This window comes from Colletotrichum gloeosporioides (assembly GCF_011800055.1).
Source record: "Colletotrichum gloeosporioides strain Lc1 chromosome Unknown consensus_37, whole genome shotgun sequence".
Lineage (NCBI taxonomy): Eukaryota > Fungi > Ascomycota > Sordariomycetes > Glomerellales > Glomerellaceae > Colletotrichum > Colletotrichum gloeosporioides.
In genome coordinates this window covers 198,704-220,397 of record NW_025544682.1, presented here as the reverse complement: position 1 = coordinate 220,397, position 21,694 = coordinate 198,704, and the positions used below count along the sequence as shown (strand labels likewise).

The 21,694-nt window shown below is 54.7% G+C and overlaps 3 protein-coding genes across 3 annotated transcripts; 1 reads left to right on the top strand and 2 right to left on the bottom strand.

The window, feature by feature from the left end:
* Positions 1 to 120: 120 nt before the first annotated feature.
* GCG54_00004364 (Pathogenesis-related protein PR-1 type) lies at positions 121 to 895 on the top strand (the record flags this gene model as incomplete). Its single annotated transcript, XM_045404414.1, has 2 exons — positions 121 to 815; positions 874 to 895. The coding sequence occupies 2 exons, from the start codon at positions 121 to 123 to the stop codon at positions 893 to 895; spliced, it is 717 nt and encodes a 238-aa protein (XP_045265198.1).
* A 2,240-nt stretch (positions 896 to 3,135) lies between these two features.
* Positions 3,136 to 5,373, bottom strand: GCG54_00004363 (uncharacterized protein; the record flags this gene model as incomplete). Its single annotated transcript, XM_045404413.1, has 2 exons — positions 3,136 to 3,997; positions 4,568 to 5,373. 2 exons carry the CDS (start codon positions 5,371 to 5,373, stop codon positions 3,136 to 3,138), a joined length of 1,668 nt encoding a protein of 555 aa, XP_045265197.1.
* Positions 5,374 to 7,256: 1,883 nt separating this feature from the next.
* Positions 7,257 to 9,002, bottom strand: GCG54_00004362 (Oxysterol-binding protein-like protein 1; the record flags this gene model as incomplete). The annotated part of the gene is made up of 4 exons (XM_045404412.1): positions 7,257 to 7,613; positions 7,668 to 8,342; positions 8,421 to 8,667; positions 8,917 to 9,002. The coding sequence occupies 4 exons, from the start codon at positions 9,000 to 9,002 to the stop codon at positions 7,257 to 7,259; spliced, it is 1,365 nt and encodes a 454-aa protein (XP_045265196.1).
* Between the last annotated feature and the right edge of the window lie 12,692 nt (positions 9,003 to 21,694).

Sequence of the window (21,694 nt, the reverse complement as noted above, 5' to 3'; positions counted from 1 at the left end):
CCCTTCGGGTTTTATTATCGACGCTCTTTTGGCAGGATCCATCCTCCGTTCATTCATTACACAACCAAGCTCTTCAGCTGAATCCCGGTGATTTCAAAACCCCCCAAAACAACCATCAAGATGCGTTTCTCCGCTGTCGTCGTCGCCGCCATAGCCACCAACGCCGCTGCTTGGCAACCCCAGCGCCAGGCCTACGGCTGGAGCTGGAACGGCTTCGGAAACTGGGGCAAGGGCCAGACCTCCGTCTCCGGTTCCATCCAGCCCACCCCCGTGCCGGTCGCCACCACCCCGGCCGCCGTGATCCCCACCGCCGTCCCCACCACCTCCGCCCCCGTCGTTGAGGAGGCCGCCCCGGCTACAACCAGCTCCGCTCCCGCTGCTGCCGCCACCACTGCCGCCTCTTCCTCCGGCAGCCTCACCTCCGACCAGCAGGCGGCCCTCGACGCCCACAACAAGGCCCGTGCCGAGGTTGGCACCCCCAACCTCGTCTGGGACGAGACCCTCGCCGCCAACGCCCAGGAGTGGGCCACCCACCTGACCTCCGTCGGCTCCCTCACCCACTCCCAGGTCTCCGACCAGGGCGAGAACCTGTACATGCAGTCCGGCGGCGACTCCCCCAACCTCAACGCCGTCAACGCCTTCGTCTCCGAGAAGTCTGAGTACAACGGCGAGACCATCAGCTCCACCAACTACATGAGCTTCGGTCACTACACCCAGGTCGTCTGGAAGTCCACCACCAAGGTCGGCATGGCCACCGCTACCGACTCCTCCGGTGCCACCTACGTTGTTGCCCGCTACTCTCCCCCCGGCAACTAGTGAGTTTATCCCATGATTCTTTTGAGTTCGTCAACAAATGACTGACACCATCGACAGCATCGGCGAGAAGCCCTACTAAATCAATCACCTTCGACATCACACACGAGAAACGCCACTGGAAGGGCTTTGTTCATGACGGGATCAGACACAACAAGCTTTTGGCAACCGAACTTCTTTCTGGTTAGCTAAAAATGGGCTGGGCCGAACTAGTTTCGACAAACCATGTTACACGATAACTTCTATTCTTGGACATTTTTGTAGATGGGTTGTACGAAATGGGTCGACAACTTTCACACACGCCATGAGGCAGAGCAATCTAGGCCTGAGAAGAAAAGACAAGCCATGACCTGATGAGACACCAATAACACTGCCTTTTGATGCTTCACATTTTTCTCGGCCTGGTGATGATGGACTCGTACATCAGTGTGTTCACAGCATACCGTTCATTCAAAAACTACTGCTCGTAATGTTTTCTGCGGATAACATTTGGCAGAATTGATCCATATATCATGTCGAGAAGGACCCAGCGCCAAAATGGCTGTGACCCGTGAGATGGTGGCTTAGAGAGAGTCAGTGCACGTCGGTCACGAAAGTTTGGTTGCTGTTCACTACGTACCCAATCAATAATAGTTCCAGAGGGGCCACGCATGACCCCATTCTTCGCAGTCGTCAGATAGCCTCAACCGGAATGGCAGGCCCTTCGCGTTCGCGAGTGGGTCGAACAAGAGCTCCTCAACGGGCCGGTCTCGAAAGCTACATATCCCGCCGTTGACGAAGAGTCTAATTCCTCTCGCCCACTTCGACGAATAGCTACAAATGGATTCCCACTCATGCTGGTCGAAGATGCGCCCAATTTTCTCAGCTGGTAAAATCGCGTCATGGCCGTGTTCATCGAAAATGGACCTCTCATCTGGCCCCAGTGGTTTAATGTAGAGAGTGAGAAACTTGAGGTTCGGCATAGCAGTGAAAACTCCCGCACATAGTGTGTCATGGTAATGTATGTTTTCTACCACTCGAAACATATCCAAGCTCTGGGGATGAAGCTGGGACAGTAAATAATTTCTGCAGTACACATGGCACATGTCCACCGTAGGACAGACATGTACAAACTGCGCGCAAGCAGCGGAAGTATGGCACCGAATCCCAGCTGAACGTCCGTGGTAGTGAAACCTTGGGAACCGTCGATCGACCAGGCTGCGTGACCTCCGGTCTATATGAGCAATGATGCTAAGACGGCGGAGGCGGTAGAGCCTGATGCGTCCGCCGTCACAGTTGTAGGTGAAAGTAGAGAGAGTCTTTTGGAAACATTTCCTCTTGTTGAGTCCCCATGTAGCAGGCCAGGAAGAGATTTCGGCATGAGCAGATTCGAGGAAAGCATCGACTATGAGCAAATAGATCTCGTACGTAACCCTGAAAAACCCTGTACTTGCTGAAGTTGAGCCATGGGGACCCAAAGCTGCAAATGTATCAGCCATGGTGAGGGTGGGTGTATTGGCCAGCCGAGCAGGTGTTGAGATAAGTAGCTTTCAAAGATCGAACCGACCAAAGTTGAAGTATTTATGTAGCAGCTAGCATCGACATCAAGTGTCTGACATTCGGTATGTGAGCTCGCACCTTCCACTACGTCCCGGCGAGCGTGGGCGCGACCCATGTTACTAAGCCAAGCAAGAATCTTCTAGGAGGAAAAGAGGTTTCATTCAGGGTTGCCTGTTTCATATCTCTCAGTAGTGAAAGGTTCTTGGTTGATAAGTTGTACAGAATCCTTGCTCATCAGAGAGGCTTTGACGCCCAATAGTGACTTCAGGGGATGATGGGCTTTATGCATGCGTTGGCTGTCACCACCTTTGTGCGCAACGCCCCAGATGTCTTCGATAGTGTGCTCGAGTAGTCTCAAATCCCGACTTGAAGATTTCTCCCACTTTCTCAAAAGGTCTTCACGCTGCTCTCATATAGAAGAATTTATAGGATCTCATTTATCAAAAACCCATGACTGAAAAAAGGGTTAATTGGAAGGGCGTTGTCGGGCGATGCCATATTGATCTATCTGCCTAGTGTTGACAACGTGATACGCGAGTGTCCCTTCCCCTCATTACTGACCCCAACACATCCCAGTGAAAATCCTTCGCGCGTCCTTGAATTTCATTACTATGGCAACATCCTGCGGAAGACGGTAAAGGCATCGTCTACGACGGGAATTATACCGAGGCTTAATAGCGGTAACTGACGTGCAGAACGTTCGCGCAGGCTGTAGCGGGGCAACGCGTCCAAGCAATCATTACAGTCAGCAACAAATTGTCTGGTCCGGAAAGGCAATTCTCCTCAAGTGAGGTCGAAAAGAAGCTCATCTGACGGCCAGTGGCCAGGCCACGCGCAGTCCTCATGATAACAGTAGAAGAGCCGAACCCCCCTTTCCCATGCAAATGAGCACTGTCGAATAATCTTCCACCATTCCGTGATATCGACGTTTCCAGAATGGGTTTCATATACCGCAGGAGGATCGTTGTGTGCGTGAAAGCTGGGATTGGCCGCAGACGGTCCGTAGGGTCCTGGCGGTTGCCATATGAAGCTAACGGTTCGAAGGTTCGGCAGAGCGGAAAGGAAACTTGGGAGGCCAGGATCGGTGCCACACCAGGCGTGGAGCTGGATATTCTCGATCGCCCGCAGCAGTCCCGAGTTATCGGGAGCAGGCTGGGATAGTGAACGCAGCCTAGGCATGGTGGTGTACGTAGGTTCCCAGTCATGCTCAAAGATGTCGACGCTGGGACAGACGTGTGCGAATCCCGGATAGTCGATGTAATTTTGATCGATCCAAAGGTCTTTGTACGGAAACTTCGGGAACCGTTGATTGACCTTCTTTTGCGATGCTACATCGGTTTGTGAAATTCCGCGAAGCAGGCGATGGCGTAACACAATGTGGCCGCCGTCGCTGTTTAACACCAATCTCGGCGGGAGATACATCTGGCGAGGAAACGCAAAGCTACCGGTGCCGTACTGCTGTTCGCTCTTGGGACGCCATAAGCCCGGTTTAGCAGAGAATTCGGTATAGGCAAAGTCGAGGAAGGCGTCTGCTATGAGCAAGTAGATCTCGTATGGGAGCTTGGGGCCCTCCATCTTTGCTGACGGAGATCTATGATGGCGCAGGGAGGAGAGATCAGATCGATCAACCATGATGAGGGTGAGACTGTAGGTCTGTGAGGAGCGCGTTAAGATGATGGAGATGCAGAGATGAACCTGATGAAGGTCGAAGCATGTGTTGCCCTTGGCCCTGCTATCAAGTCTTACACATTCAACAAGTCAAATCGCCCCTTCCAGAGACGCAACAAAGGCAATGGAAGTTTCCAGATGTCTTCAGCATCCTTTCTAACTCCTCCTGGTTTCTCAAAAGCTCATTATGGAAAAAGGTTTACGAAGTACTTGACAACGAAATGTCGGAACTCCTTTCGCAGGCGATACATGAGCCATCCCACATCTTACCATCCGTCACAAATATCAGGGCGGTTATTCTGGTGATCTCAAAAGAAATAACAGTATCCTCCATCAGGCGACTTCATAACTATGAAACAAGGAGACTTTGAGCATCTGTGATGCTAGTATGTTTCTTCACGCAGCCATCGGATTCGATGCGTTGCGCCATGATGCATTCGAGCGGAGTGGAGGAGAATGCCAGGGACCCTATCTGCTTGCGTACCTGAGACACACGCGTCCCAGGGAGGGCAACGCATCACGGCAGCCTTGGCAGCTGACAGCGAACCTGAGTATTCGGACTGCGTCTCGTTTGCCAGCACCAGCTTGGAGGTAGAAAAGCTCTGCCGACTGCCAATCTGTAGAGTACCAGCTGCTGACTGGATTGACAAAGAGTCTGACTCCTTTTTGCCATATTGACGAAGACTCGCGAATGGCCTCCCACTCCGGCGGGGTGAAGACCCGGGCGTGAGGTTCCTGTGCAAAAGAAGACTTGCCATGTTCGTGGGGTCCCATCGTGTCGATGTTCTTCCGGAAACTGACGGACTTGAGGCTCGGCATGGCACTGAGGGATTCTAGGTCGAAATCTCCGTTCATGAAGTGGACGTGCTCAAGCAGCCGGAGTAGGTCCAAGAATGGAGGCCCAACAGGGGCGGCTAGCCGCGAACGGGGGATATAAAGGGGGGCACTAAAGAGGAACACGTCGACTTTGGTGCAGACGTGTGCAAATTCATGTGCGTCATAAATGCCATGCTCGAGGAAAGCGAGTCTAGGGAACCATTGATTGACCATGCGACGTGACCTTAGGTCGACCTGTGAAATACCGCGCAGAAGGCTGAAGCGTTTGTTCCTCATATCGTCGCCATCTTCGTCGCAGTCGTCAATGTAGTACACCTCGGGGATCGGAATATGGCTGTGTCGGACTGGCTCGCATTCGAGCTGCCACGAGGCTGGATCTGTAGAGAATTCGGCATGAGCAGACTCGAGGAAGGCCTCGACGACGAGCAGAAAAATCTCATACGGGAGCTTCGGTAGCTCTGGCGTTGATACTGGGGTATGTGAACCCGAAGCTGAGTCGTCGGAAGGGTTGAACATGGCAATTGTATTGACCAACGTGGGTGCGTTTGAATTGATGGACTTTGATGAGTGAGTTCAAAGTCAATAGATGTGTACCAGAGCCGAGAGGGGTTTGTCAACTGCCCACTGCGACTATTAGATTCGATGGACGGCATCGAACTTTTCAATATTTGGAGCACATACCGAGGTTTCTCTAGCTCCCTTCTGGAATAAGAAAGTCTTCGTTTAGACTGGGCCAAGATTGGCATCTCTTTAACACGGACCCGGCGGAGCCATTCTCTTACTTAGAAGCAGAATCAAGTCGTCAAGAAGAGCGAGATAAGTCTTTTAAGGCAACTTCATCAATTCGAAAGTCAGAATTTTCTGATGACCTGCGTCAAAATGAGAAGGTTAGGCTACCTTGATGGAATCACGCCACCATGAAATCCCCCTATCGACGCCAGCTGGCTCCGTGTGCTCAAGGTTTGTGTGACCCAACAAGAAAACGAGTGAAGCTGTCTTCCACATGGTGTCTTCAGACCGGATTGAGCTTTATCTGGTACCGACTCGAAGTCGCCAGTGTCCCTGTATAATGCTCCCTAGGTATCAAACGAGGTGTCCCCGCGCCAATTTGTTCATTGCCACATTTTCATCGATTTGGAGGGCAGGAAAAGACGCAGAGAACCCTTAGAATAATGTTTGTGTTCAACATACCAAATCACTGTGATAGATACATGGCTTGGCAGTTGCTATTTAAGTTCAAGCCAACCAAATATCACCAAATGCCTTCTGTAACCAACCCAGAAGAACCTCAAAGGCAGAAATTCTCCTCCCCGAAAGAACCTTGATACCAACAACCCAACCCAAGCCGTCATCCGATTCTGCAGCCGTCTCCCCAGATCTTCCCCCTTATCCGAGAAACTTATCCGACAACAAAAGCCTCCAACGCCATCCCATCGTCTGCTCCCCCCTCCAATCTCAACAAACCTTGACCATGAAGCGTTATCGTTCTAATATCTACCTTATGCAGCACCTTCAGCCACCAACCACCCACCCACCCCTCCCAATGTTCATCTCTCAAATTTCAAAGCACGTCATTTGACAAGCTTTTATGCCGAAACTTCCTCATCACAGACACAGAAATGAACCCTCTCTTATCATCCCGTTTGTCATTTTTAACCCCTGATAGGACCCTTATTGTGGGGGAAAACAACAAAAACCAGACCATCTCAACCAAACTCCTGCCATCTCATCATGTCCCAACAACCAAGAAAGCACTCACCTCTCAAAAGTCACCTAAGCTCATCACACCACATCAAGATGTCAAGTCACACTATACTAGTAAAAGAAGTATTATTATCAAAAATCAGTAAACCCATCTAAATTCCCAACGCCGTAAACCTGAGAACCCTCAGGTGGAGTTTCGTCTGCGTGCTCTGTGCTCTGTGTGCAGCGTGTATGTAATGCTCAACGACGGATAGACAGACATCCCAGTTCAAAAACGCAAAAAACACACAAAATCCATGCCGTCCAAGTTGAATCGGACCAATAGCGAATGGTGGTGATTACCGTCTTGCTGCAAAGACTCTCGTCCACCCTGTCTTTCTCCTAATGTGTTGTCTGTGCACCCTTCTGCTCTCATCTAATAAACAAAACCACATCCCGAAAAAGAATGCAACCTCAACCCGTGCAATGTTGGTAATGTCATGCCGTCGGCCGTTAAAACATGAAAAAAAACAATAAAAAGGGGGCGACGAGTCGGTTTCTCCTGACCCTCGGACGGAAACCCCCAAAAAGCAAATGGTAAGCATGTAATATGCACCAGCCAGACCCCGCCCCTCGGGGAATCTCACAGCATCCCGTCAAAGGAGAACACACACACACAAATACTGTCTAGATGATGTTTGCCTAGAGCAGTAACCCTACACGATGCCAGCCAAGTCCCACTCCCCCTTCTGCGCCCTCGCGAGCACCTCGCGCCCCTTCTCGGTCAGCTGCGGCTTGCCCTCGTTGCCGACGGCCTGCTCGAAGAAGACGGGCTTGAAGACCTCGCCGGTGCGCTCCCGCTCGCGCGCCTTCTCACGCTGGTTCTCCTCGAGCTCGACCTTGACCGTCGTCGCCTTGGAAAACTGCTTCGCGTGGATGGCTTCCGTGACGCCGGACCAGAGCTGGATCGACTCGTTCGGGAGCTGCTTCTCGGCGGGAGGGATGACCTTGGGCGCGACGTTGAGGGGGCCCAGGTCGATGATGGTGTAGCGGGCTTCCGGGGGATGCGAATCCTGCGGGACAAAGTTAGTTTTCGGAGAGGCGAAAGAGAAAGAGGATTTGCTTACCATTGGCTTAGGACCCAACGTGAACATGACCTTTTCGCGCCAGGGACCGCCCAGACGGGCAACGATGTCCGCCTCGGGGACATCCTTGATGTTCACCTTGTCGTCGTTTTCGGGGTCGTAGCGGAAGATGATGCCCTCGACGCGGTTCGTGGAGCGGCCAAGCCAGCCCGCCTCGACGTAGTTCAGGATCGTCTTAAGCTTGGTCTGCGGACACGTAATGTACGCCATCTCGCTGACGCTGACGGTCAGTGTGCCTCTAAGGATGCCGCCGAGGTGCGCGGCCGGGTGCGTCAGACGGTAGGTCTCGCCGTCGCGGTTGTCGAGCGTGACGAAGATACCGAGGTTATGCTCGCCGGGCAGGACGCGGATGCTGGTGCCGGTGAACTTTGCCGTGATCTGGTCGAAGCCGCGGGCGGACAGACCGCGCTCGGGACAGCTGATCGTGAAGGCGCTCACGGGCGGGTGGTGGGAGGTCTGCTCGGTGAGGTATGACACGAGGACAGGTTTGCTGTCCGGCGTTTGGGTGCCGAGCGGGGGTACGGACAGCGAAACGGCGGAGGCATTCTTGTCGCCCTTTGCAGACTTCAAGCTGGAGGAGCTGCTGGTAGTTCCGCTTCCGGTCTTGAGAGCGGTCGTGTTGATCTTGGGTGCGTTGTTCTCCGTCTCCCAGTTACACTGCCGGGCAGCTGTTAGCATCGCGAGTCATGGGAGCTGCGTGTCGCATAACTATCGCGAGAAGAGGCCAGCACTCACCCTGAAAAACTCTCCGAGGCACGAGTTGTATGGTTTGCAGGGCTTGCCCTTTGCGTACTTGAGGTCCTTGGTGAACCAGAAGCGACAAACCTCGAGCATGCGGTCGAGGGGCTCGTCAGAGGTGCCGATGGCGACGAAGGCGTTAGGCGCATCCAGATATGTCCAATATTCGAGATTTGGCGTCGGCTCGAGGAGTTGGGAGGGGAGGGAGAAGCGTACGGCAGCCAGGTCGGCGACGCCAATGAACCTGGATGGATAGTTGAAGCGGTTAGCAAAGGTTCTCGACTCAATAAAGTTCCCTTTCTGGCGATGATGCGACTCTGCGACTCTGAAGCCTCCGCTCGCGTCGATCATCCGCCATGGCAACCCCGCCCGTGCTCACGACAGACGCTGTTGAAACCGAAGCTCTCTTGTTCCCCCTCCTCCTCGTTGCGTGCGGCGCAAGGCGCAGAGACAGACCGCCACATCAGCTGCGGGTGGGCTTTTTGCTACTCACTTCTTCAGAATACCGATGAAGGTCTTCAGCTTGGAGCCGTCGCTCTGGGTCTCCTCGGGAGCATCGTGGGTAGCTGCGGGAGCCATGGTTGTTGGTGATCTGTCGGATCTCGGGTTGTGACGATGACGGACGATGACGACGGTTCCTCGGTTTCTTTGGTGGCTCTCTGAAAATGCCCAGGCTCGAAAAAAGCGGCTTGCTGCGAGATAAGGTGGGGGGCCGAGAACGGCTGGCGGGGGGGTCTTCCTTTTGGCTTAGAGTGGCCGGGTTCAGAGACCACAAAGGCGGCGGGCAACGATGACGGGGGACGACGACGACGGCGACGACAACGCAAGAAGCTGTTGGCTGCTGCTGCTGCTTCTTCTCGTCACTTCCTTCTTTCTGTCGTCGCGGGCTTCCGACAAGGAGCTTTCAGGGTGTGTTTTTCTCCTGGAACAGAAGAGGACACCGCGTATGGAAATCTTTCGACGCCGGGTCAAAGGTGAGGCAAGGCAGCGTTCCGTTTCGTTTCAGTCGTCCGACTCGTGCGCGGCGCGGATATCCGACAGGCGAGGACAAGGCCGACTGGGAGAAGAAATATGCTGTCCACGGGAGGAGGGAGGGAGGTAGAGTAGAAGAGATTCGGAAAACCAAAGAAATGAAAAGGAAAAGCGGTGGATGGTCTCTTGTCCAGCAGCAGGCGGCAGCAGGGCGGTGGGATAAAGGGAAGAAGATCAGAGAGTAAGTACACTGCAAGAGATGATGCAGATGCAGCGCGTACAAAAAAAGGTTCCAGGCCATGGAGGTACACGTAATGGCACTCGAGGTATGAGATGCACGGCCAAACGCAGAGGAGATACTTTGGGGTACCTTGCCTGACGGACCGAGTCGACCACCTCAGAGCCCAGAAGGCAGTCACAGCAGCTCTCCCCAATGCGATGAGGTGCGCATCACACCCGGAGCGGGAAGCTGCTGAGGGACAGCAGACGGCGCTAAGGCTGTCCACGGGTACCTAGGAGTGCTAGGTCAGGTAAGGTGATGATGGCGGGGAGCCCAGGGGACCTACCTATCCTTCCATGGAGGTAGGTACTTTGGCGTACAGTGTCGCTGTCAGCCGTGTGACGTGCGCCGGTGCCGCTCGCAGCAGCGACGCAAAGGCGCCTTCTCGACCTTTTCGGCGCATTCTTGGCGCGACCCGATAAGGCCTGGGCACTGTCCAAGACGGTCTCTGATAAGGTTTCAGATGGCCGCAATAGCCTGAGGTGCTATGGTGCCCTGCCCGCCCGCGCTGATAACACCGACAGACCCCTCAGTGGCACCTAACTCTTGGGACGATAAGAGCTTCGACACGCTGTTTCCAACACGCGAGGGCCTTGCACCTCTGACTTTTCGCAAGTCAAGACTCCAGTTGTGAGGTTGAGACTGACTCTATCAAAGACATCTCTCCGTATCTCTCTCTGACACTGATTCAGAAGAGAAAACAAATCTTATCGATCAGAAGATGCAAAGCCCTTCAACGCAGTAAACAACCCACCTCTTCCCCCGTTTCCAATAACAGTGTGCAAACAACTTGCAAAACAAAAGGACCTCATGGCTCATCTCAACCCCAAAGCAGACTTGACCAGCAGACAGGCCCGGACCGAACACATGTGCCCTCTGAAAGTCTACAAAGCGCAAACCCACGACCTGGCCCCGACCTCTGGGCCGCCCGATACACCGGACATCGGCCAATCATCCGCGCACATGTCTAATCCAACCGTCTTCACAAGCTCAAAACACGTTGACTCAAAATCTCCGTGAGATGCGCACATGGCAGCAACGAGAGGCTGCGGCGGCACCTGCAACCTTCTTCTCTTCCTCTCCTGCGCGAAATGTTACCATCTCGTCGTGGGTAGGCTTTTCCCCCTCCCCCGCCTCTCGTCTGGACCAGGTGACCATACTTTGCTGTGTTGCTCTTGAGTTGTCCGTGTGTATGTGTACGTGTATGCGCTTGTGTGTGGCTTCAGTCAGTCCTTCGTCCCCCTCGCCTGCAGAAAGAAACCAACGCCCATGACAAAGACCAACTTCACCACCGTCAAAGAAACACCCGCAATGAAAGACTTACCCCTCGTGCCCTGGAAAGCAGCCTTTCGCCCAAATAGCTTCCCCCGCTTTGTACTGTCGAAAGAGGGAGCAAAAGCCTCGCAGCCTCTCTCCTCTTTCAACACCATCACCAAGCCACCACGACGAAACTCCGGCCCGGTCCCAACCCGACCCGACCCTGATCCTTCTTCCTCCTAGTGCACCGACCGCAAAAAGGTGTCACGAGCAAAAAGAGTTATTCCCATACGCCGTATCCGCCGTCCTCGCAATGCGCGACGTACTCATTTCGCCTCCCGTTCCCCCCTTCCCCCTCTCATCGTCGTCCGTCGGCCTCCTTCGGACTGCACCCCGCCGCCGCCGCATGTCTCGTGACCGTTCCCTCGCTGGGCTTCTCCTGAAGCCATCACGAGACACACCACACCTCGACAGGGACGGTGTCGGCGGCTCTTTTGCATCTGCCCTAGGGCGTCTGCGAGCAGATCTTCAGGAACCCCCCCTCAACTCAGAATTCAGGGTCCTACCGGGGTCCCTTCCAAGGCCGCAACGGCATCCCGTCCCATCAAACTCATCAAACTCTTTTGTCCAGAGAGTGCGAGATACTTTCCACGCCTCGTACCTCCAGTATCCTCATATCAGAGGGGACCCTCCATCCATCAATCCATCCAACGAGTCAAACCAAGAATAGCACCGAAAGGGGATATCCCCGTCCATCATGCTACCCTTCGTGCGTCTTCTGGGATCGGCGTCAAAAGTCAATGCTTTCACCAAGAAAAAGGAACCCACCACCAACCACCACCACCACCTCCTCCACCTCGCATGGACCCCAATCATCAATCACCAATATCGCCAATATGCCTTCAACCAAGTCCTGATTGAGGCTGCGCCAGCCAACTTACCATCAGAAATGCCCACTTGGTGTGTGCAGTACCTGCATTCGGCATTTTCCCACCGAACCCGGCTCTTCGTATTGCTCACCACCAACTGCCAACTCCAGGGTCCTTTTCCGCATGGGAATCTTGGAAGATCTGCATTCTGACCGTTATCCAGCATTCCAACTGACGGGTTCACCTGAAGCGTTGCATCGCCAGAAGGTCGCACCAGATATGCAGCAAGCAAGCCACCGAGCCGGACAAACTTCAATGGGGGCCCCCGCCCAATAAGCACCGCCATCGTCAAATCTCCTCGACGGAGGACACTCGTGGAGTCAGTCTCGCGACCCCCAAACAACTGGTGAAAGAGCCGCCCCAAAATCCCCCCGACCCCCTCCATCCATCCCCCTGTGGCCCCGGGCAGCCGGCCGAACACGAGCGATCAACGGGTGGCAAAGCCTCCGTTGTAGACGGAGCCCAGGGCCCGGTGCAATGGCATCACGGCCCTCCTTGCCCAATCCAAATGCCGCCTCTTCGAGACGTACGTCGGACATGCGTCTCGGGGAACCGGGGTTCATCACACCCACCGCAACGTGTCGACCCCCTTTTTTCCCACCCTTCACCATGCGTCCCAAGTTCCTGTTCCAGTCAGTTCCAACGTTGCCCTTCCGGCGGCCAGCGTGGCAGCGTCTCCCCATGTCCGACATCTGCAAAAATCGTACGCAAATAACGTCAGTGCCTCCCCTCCAGGTCTCCCTTCTCACCCCCCAATCGTGGCTCAGCCCTCTATAAATATCAATATTCAATGATTTTCCCAGGGGACCCGCGATCAAGGGTTCCATCCACGGATTCCTACCATCGAGAAACCTACCTCTCCCAGCAATGATCATCGCCAATTTTCCCCTTCCCGCCTTCCTCAATTGCCAACAGCCCATCATCAAACCCAAAGCTCCCCTTCGAACCCTTGCTCGGCCGTCCCCTTCGCCAACCTTGATTATGGTAATCGGTCAGGGACCAATCTGCATCTGCTCGTGCGCCGCCGTGCGGCTCCCCCCCTTCTCCGAACATGAATCCCGGGCTGCCCCCGCAAGACCCACGCAGATGGAAGTCCCATCGAAGACTTTTCTGCCCTCCTTCCCAACTCCCATCCCCCCCCTACCATCGCCAATGACCTCATGATCGACAAAACACATGCTGTCTTGGGCAACCGTGGCCGTCAATAATCGCTGCATCCCGGCGGCGTTGATGGAGACCCTTTAAAAGGTATTAAGTGTTCCTAGGGCAAATCCACCAGCCAAACCCTGATCCTGGTGATTCCCAGGGCGCGCGCACGCGGGATGCTCTCCGATGGCCACTGAAAATGCCGGGCCACCACGAGAGTAACGGCAAACAAGCCCGCTTGCGAGAGAGACAAAGATCCAAAAACCCAGTGACCCGACCTCCGGCAAATTGCACCGTGGCTGGGCGGAGATCTAGCGGAACCTTGTGCTGCTTCCTTCTCACTTTGTCTCCCTACCTCCGCTGGTAGCCCCCGGTGAGTCTTGAGATGAAGCTTGCCGTTGCCGCATGTTGTTGGTGAGCGTCAACTCTGTACCTGCGCAGTATGCACAGTTTTTGCCGCCGTTAGTGCTGCAACCTCCGCCTGGCTACCCTCGTCGACCGGTCGCGCTTACAAACTTAACCCTAAGCGTCGTCATTTCCTAGACCCGAGCAGAGGGCACGTCCCGGGGTCAACGACAACGGTCCCTTCCATGTCCCGGCACAGGGCGTCTTTCTGCCCCGGGCCTCCGACTGCAACGTGAGGTGGACCTCAACCCAAGCAGGTGAACTCAACCGTGGTTGCCCTGATGCATATTGACGAAAGCTTCTCATCACCGGGCGCGCTTGATGGCAACCTCGCGTCTCCACCGCCCGAGATGCGTCCACCTCCGGAGGCGGGTCTCAAGTCCCGAGAAGCGTGCCTCCAATGTTTCCACACTGCCATCGTACGGTAAGATTGGGATTAAGCTGCAGGGCAACAGACCGGGGCATGCATCCCATTGAAAGCTGTTGACTGAGGCTGTCTCTCCCATCGAGATGGTGTATCCGGTTCAAGCTATGCCCACTGACTCGTGCCAGTGCGTCGAAGCGAACTTTGACAGGTTTATTGAGACTTAATGAAGCGTGATAATATCGAGTCTCCGTCATCAAAGCCCTCTTCTTTCTTCCGGCGGTTGCCGCCGCTCCTCTTCGCCTCCGTTGCTGTGGAGTCTTGACTTACAGTTGCAATTACGGCAGGTCGCTGAGGCACGGAATCCTACGCTGACCTGGAAGTGTCACGAGAGTAAGCAATTTCAGGTGTAATAGGTCGTTGGACCGTTGCAACCTCGCGTCGAATTGCACTTTTCGCTTCAGAGCTCTCCACTGCTGTGTTTTGAACGCCTCAACAGACCTCGTCATTGTGTCTACGTTGGTCGACTGCGCATGTGTAGTCTGCTCGGCCGTTGCGCCGAACGGTGGCCGTTCCCAAGCGGCAGATGTCGGGACCCTTGATTGACTAGCAGACTGTTGGTATCGATCGGTCTTCAGGGCTCGCAGCTAGTGTGCGGCACCCCTGGGGAGGTTTCGCAGAAGATCCCAAGCTGGGCCTCATCGATAACACCAGATTGGGAAGCACACCATCAGTCGTCACAATCTTATGCGGACATTGGCGTGTGAACATACCATTTGACGGGATGGCATGGGGGTGCGTAGGGGTGGTGCTGTCTTCCCCCAAAAGCTCATGCTCCGAAGCCACACGTCCTTCGGCTCCGCAAACGTGCATGGCGACCCTCTGTGCTTTTGACGCGATCAGAGACATGTCTGCCAGAATGCGACGACCGGCCGCCCACAAGCCAGTCGAGAGGGTTACATTCGCAAAGCTTGGCAAATATTTTGGCTCGCGATAACATCGCACGAGACGGATTGGTCTTTCGCTGGTCGCCACGGCGTGTTGCGGGCTCCGTGCCCTTGCTCGTTAGTGCAAGCTGAAGGGCGTCGTGAGAAAGTCGTAATTTTTTGCCACGGTTCATATTGCACCGACGAAGACGACGACGACGCGGTGGCGCCTGCCCGAGGTCGGCATCGTCGTCCGGCGCGTCGTCGCTTGTGGGCAATGGGAGGCAATTGGGTTGGACATGGCATCCTGGGAAGCCCTCGAGATCCCGGGGTAAGGTCCAGGGAGCTTCTGCTGGAGTTTGAATACCCACCACCAAAGTACTCTTCCATCTCGCCTGGCAGCACCACATCGTATCCACCCGGTGAATTATCCGGATGAGCAGTGGACAAATTCGAGCACGAGCGCTTTGTTGGACGGGAGCTCAAGCAAACCCGCAGACTCGGCAACGACTCTCATCAGTCGACGCCACATCGTCCATGTGCCGCATGCCGAAAAGCATGAGGCGCCGAGACTTGACCCCCATCGTCAGACCGAAAAGAATGTGTTTGGATGGGGCCGTCTGCAGCGAGAGCGAGATCATGACGTTGCTGCCACATCTCGCCGCCCCTCATTGGGACTGCACAACGGGAGGCGTCTGACAGCTTTCTCCCAAATCTGGCAGATTCAACACTCTGGATGATGCGGCGAAAGGGCACACATGATCGGATGGCAGCGTTTCAGATTTGCAAGCTGCCCGGTTCAAAGTTGTTATTGGTCTCTGAACCATGGTCGTCTCTGTCGGCGTGTGTTTCATCTGTTCATAGAGGCAGTTGTTGGCAGCATTGGCGGCCATTTGTGTAGGCCGCCGTTGGCGCAAATCAAGCGACGTGCATAGTGCAGCTGTAAAGACGCAGCAACTTGTGTGTGAAAGTGTCGTGGTGAAGTTGCGAAGGCTCGGGACTTCGTGGGGTGGTGGAGCCGAAGTCTCTTCCAAAGACACTTCGGTGAAAAGGGGCCCCGCTGTGTTGAGAGTTTGCTGGTCATGAAATGACATCATTCTTCCGTGGCGGTGCGTTCTCCAACTCCTTGGACATCCATCCCCGGTCCGGTTGGAGATGGAAGATGGGGGTCCCTGGGCCCCATTGCCGTTGTGTTTCTCCCCAATGACCCCGAGAGGAGACGAGCAATTCGGAGCAGAGCAGAGCAACGCGAGCCGCGTCTCCAGTCGGCTACATCCTCACAAGGCGACCGCCAGTGTGTTGCATGATCCGCCCACAACAGAATTTTTCTTTCCGGTCGCCAGTCTCCATCTCGGTGGCACCAAACCAAACCCTCAGAGTAACAGTCCAAATCTTACAGTTCCATTCCCACTGGTCACTCATGTCGTCAGTGAGGCATTTGCCATTTGACGATGGTAATGAGCACGACGCTGAAGGGGCGAATTCTCGTTCGACCTGAAGTCGTTCCCCCATGTCCATGCCAGCGCACATGGCTGCAGGTGATCACGAGGTCGATCCCACAAGAGACTCCATCCCAAGCGCCGGCCGCAGCTTGCTCCTCGCCCACCACCAAGCTTGATAATGTACCGCATAACTGGAAATCTCTGGGACTTCCAACTACCGATGTCTGATGATTTCTTGGGTCTGCGCCAAATGCCTGTCAAGCCAACTCCATGCGATCCCAGACTTGTTGTTATGCGGAGGCACCTTGAGGCTGATGAAGGTTAGCATGACAGCGTCGGCATTGTCAGGTCTTCCCCTGCGGTCTCCGACTCTAGCAACTGTGATTTAGCTCGAATCCAAGAGTTTGGGACATTTCTTGCGAGCCGTCATCCCTGGCGCCCATGTAATCAATTTCTTCGTAGTGGGTTACGACAACCAACGACTTTGTCATGGTTGACAAAGGATCCCAGACGTGTCTGCGAGATTGGGGGCCGTGTCGCCGCACTCTCTCCATATTGTCTGCTTTCATGTTTTGTTGGGGGCGATACCATTTCAGTGGTCCATCTGAGCGGTCGGAGGATTCTTCTGTGAGCTGTTGTGCCGTGCCGACTTGGACTGCTGCCAACACGGGACGAACGGCTGGCACCACTTGCCAATTAAGGCCATTGTTGTAGTTGATGACCAAAGGCGGCGCTCATTGGCCTCGTGTTTCCCCCTCAGTACAACCAGTGGGATGAACTATTATTCATAGGGCAGAATCTCCAGCATTCTCAACCAAATGATCGGCGTCGCAGTCTGTTTAGCCGAATCCTTCCCAGACGTTCTTTGATTCTGCACCGATACTCATTTGGTCCCTAGCTCAGCCCTCCCTCCAAACGACACGGAAAAAACAGCACCGGGGGATAGCTCCAGCTCTTGCCGACCCGCCAGCTGTTTCTCGCTATCGTGGCCTGTGGTTGGGCTTCTTGACGAGACTCGACATTGGAATGTGGGTAAGGAGGTGCTCCTGGGTCGAAATGACGTCAGATCTTCTCCTCTTCAACGCCCCGCCACGTCCTGAAAATTTGGGAACAATCACAGCGGTGCGAAACGGCCCCCGCCAGTGGCCTGTACCAGCTCCCAGGGCGATGTCTGACATGAGCCGGTCTCGAGGACTATTCCCAAATGGAGAGCTGTCGCGAGGCCGTTGACACTAGCATTGGTCGTGCGGCGCGCGGCGCCCGTGGTTGATGGGGGTCCGTCTGTTTAGGCGTTACCATAGCGTAAGCAGTTTTGGCAGTGATAGTGGCTTGTCGTTGTCTTTTGAGTATCAAAATCATCGTTGATCAGTGATCACTCAGTCCATCCTGCAAGGGCAAGTGTCAAGGCTCGCGTCGGGCCCAGTCAGTGCCTCCACCGAACTATTGGGACGTGCTGGTTGCTGAAGGGGCTCGCCCAAGCGCAGCCAGATGGGCCAGGTCATCGCTTAAGCTATCATCGACAGTCGATCATCAGGTCCGCACTCGAAGCGACGAGCTTAGTGTTTACTTCAACGGCTAATGCGCCAGAGATGAACATATGTCTGGACGGTCTTTTCTCATGTGTCAAGTCAGAAGTAGTCTTTGAAAAAAGACCAGATGCGTTTCGACTTCGATGCCCAGCGAAAAGGGACTCCCGTGGTAAATAAGCTTAGATGAAACAAGGATCACAACGCCATTTCCCTCAGTGACAGTCGCGCCAATCTGTTGACACGCTGCATTTGGGCCAGGCTACCGGGATCCCTTGAGGCACCCTCGCAGAATTCCACCTCCGCAAAATGAAAGGAGGTTCAGAGCCATCTCAGGATCCGTAGGTTTTCAGAGTTTCTTGCGCTGCGGTTGGTGAAGATGCGACGATACTTTGATTTAGTCGCGCCAGCGTTGCATTTCCGTCTACGGTGTCTCGAGATGCCGCGCCGGCACGGGTAATCGACGGCAACAAAGTCTACCGCAATGAGATGCCTGGCATGGTGTTTCGGGATATTTAGGTGTAAGAGAGCCTAAACTCGAAACACTTGAGCAGCGTTGTGCAGCAAGATCCAGTCACCTAGAGCCACCCCCGACCACCTGTTCAGAATATGTATGTCTGGCACCAATAAATAGATGGGAACAAAGGCGGAGGCTGGATGGACTTGCATAGAACGGGCGGCCGGGGCTCCGGGCTTCGTGGAGCGTTCCGAATGCCAAACGGCTCCTGGAGGGAATGACGTCAACGCCTCCGTTTTCTCCTTGCATCCTGACCGCCACGAAAAACGCGGCGGCATGAATCCGATGGCGCATGCTTCGGTTTGAATGGAGCAGCGGAACCCATGATATTGAGTCGCGGGAAAATATGTCTGGTCAATTGATGCGTCCTCCCCACCGGGCGGAGGTGCACAGCGACGTCCTCATAGAACGCCATGTACGTGTAAGCGCCCCGATAATCAGGGGTACGGAGATTGCTGTCGCTCCAAGCTAGCACCACGCAAAAGGTGCTTTGATGACAATGTCGCCTCCTGAGAGGTCGCTCAATCATTCGGTGACTCAACACGAAGAGGCAGTGTCATTACTGCAAGCAATCTATCATTCGAAGATAAAAATATCAACCGCGATGATCATGGAAGGTTCCGTGAATATTCGAAGACTGCCTGTCTTTGGCGCCAGTAAAGAGGTGTGGACGAATGTCGCTGTGCGAAAGGACGATCCCTCGGTGTGGCGTCGCAATCGCGCTTGGCCTTCACACTGGCCAAGGAAGGCTGCCCGGTGATGCCACAAGCACCGGCGACCAACAAGATATCTAGCAGATTGATGGCTGAAGATGGTTCGCGGCGTGATGTCGTGACAGCAAATCCAATGGACACGGATGGCATAGCGGAAGCCACGCCGCGTGCCTCATCCTGCGCGCGGGTACCAATGTCGGCTACAATGGTGCTAACGGCGCGGCGACCAGAAAGACGTTGGCGACGTTGCGATAGCGCCGGTTTAGAGTTCACTAGACGGATTGTAACGGTCGGCGACGCCACAGGCCTCAATCTGCGATAGGTAGGGTGGCCGGCCGCCGTTGTTGTATTCAGTGGGCACTGATGTCGAATCAACCGCGCTGCAAGAAATTGAATTGAAACGTTGATTTTGTTGGACAACGGCGGCTTTGCGGCGAAGGTGTGCAGGTCTGCCGAGTCTGGATACCCGGAACAGACTCCGTCGCCAGCCGAGGCCGAGACATCAGCGTTCTTCAACTTCGACCGCCGGTCTAAGTCGGGGAGGCGGATGAAAAACAGGAACGCGCAGTGCTCGTAGTGGATGGATTGCTGATCTCGTGCTTGAATCGTGGCTCGCATCGAGAAAGCGACGATACTCTGGAGGTTCCGGCGCATTGAGCAACGATCGGCTTTCGCTAGTCATAGCCAGGGTCAAGCGAAAGCGTCTCCCGTGGAGTTGGTGTTGCGATGGTCGATCCGAGACTACAGTCTGCACCGACTAAGTTGTCGGCTGCATCGAGCCGCGGGCGTGGAGTGACTCTAGCTTCTCATCTGCTTGCGCCGGCTCAACTGGCCGGCTATGCGATGATCGACTCGATGATGGGCATGGCGAGTGCCGTTGTTGGTTGAAGCCCCGGGCATGACCGCTCTTCGAGATGACGATATTGACAAGCTCAGATGAGCTCACTCCGTGGCTGCTCGGTAGGTCATGGAAAGGACAAACATAGAAGCCTCTAACTTCGGGCACATGCCGTTTGCGGCGTGCCTCGATTAGGATGCGACGGCTCTTGACCTCGTCTAAGGCGCTTCGGCGAGGGGGGCGAAACGGAGATTGCACAGCCACAAAGACAAAGGGTCCAGGGGTCTTTCGGGGCCTATTCTGGCGCGCAATGTGCATTGTAGTGGTACATCGGCGATGACGATACCTTTTCTTCTGCAAGCCGTTGCAAGTTCATGCCAGGTCGTTGTTGATCTGGCGGCAGAAGCAATTTCTGAGTCTCCCAAATTTTGAGGGGGGACACAGATGCGCCTACTGTGCGTTGTATGTGATGGGATTCTGCTGCTGCAGTGTTCATCCATGGAAATTGACAATATGTGAAGTTTGATATCATCACAAGCGTTTGGTTCTTCCCTTTGTTCCGCATGCCGTCGGTTAGTGAGCCGCGGGACGCAATTGCAGGTGCGAGGGGCGTCAAGCTGGCATGCCCATTCGAGTCAAGTCGACGGGGGTTGCTCGACGGATTGGTATTGCGCAATGAGGCTAGATCTTCCCGTGGAATGCGTCCCAAGCATCGGACGAGCGAGGGGGGCTGGCGGGTTATCTCGGGCGGCTTGACGGATTGATAGAAAGAAGCAAAGAAAGCAGATATTGAATTATAGCGCCGGCGGCTGTGGGCTGTGACTAGCGACGACTTGAGGTCGTGTGGCATGGCCAGTAGACGGATGCCAGACCGGCGGGCGCGTCGAAGTAAGGCTCTTGTCCCGGGCGTATCCCAGGCGTTAAGCGTCCGGGGCGCATAAGTATGCGTTTTGTGCAGGTCAATTAAATAACACAAGCACATCAGCATCCAATTTGTTCAATGCTTGGGCCGCCAAAGAGACCGCAAAGCGCTGGAGTGTCCGTAAGGTCGAGGTTTTCTTGGGCAGCGCTGGCATGGGACAATGGGGCATCCAGCTGTCAGAAATGCGATGATCTCAGAAGTACCGATCCAGGACACAGCATCTTAATCAGACGATATCCACCCGCCCACTCCGCACCATGACTGTTGTGGTATTGGCAGTCTAAGGGGAGAGGGATGAAGCCTGTGAGTGGAAGCAATTAGAAGAGAAAAAAAAATCGAGCGCGAGAGACTAGGCGTGCAAGAGAGGGAAACCAAGAAGGGGTCGCCGATGGGAATGACGACGAGGCCCAGGGAGCACGGTACACGGGAATGCCAAAGAGAGGATGGGGAAAACAAATCCAGTTTTATTTCCCCTCTGCGCCGTTTCTCATGTGGCAGTGGTGATGTCGGTGCACGCGAGCATAAAGTGTGTTTTGCGAGAAAAGGTTGCATGGCGGTAAAATTGATGGAAGGGAGGGACCTTGTGCGGAAGATGATGTGATTGAAATTGACCCCCAGCGGGACGATGTGGCCGGGAGAAGCTCGAGGTCGGGTCAGGTCATGTCAATCAAGTAAGGACTGTCCCGGATCGTGGACGACGGGATGTTGCGCAGGACACCGGAAGGAAGGTTGGTGGCTGCTGCTGGCCGTTGCGCAAAACGGGCAGGGCATCTTTGATGGGAAACTGGAGGAAAGCGCCAGCCAAAGTCATGGTAATGTGGACTACCACCTTCCATGCCTGATGCGAGGCGGGCAGGCGGGCAGAGGCAGGCAGGCATGAACGGGCACGTTAAGGTTTGAGTGAGGTGCCTCCATCGCACCTGCCATGTGTGAAGTCTTTCTACCTTTCGTTAGATCGTTTGGAGGGAAGCGCCTGCCTCGATTTACCGCACTTTTAGCCTCCAGAAGGCAGGCAGAGGCAGGCACGACAGCGG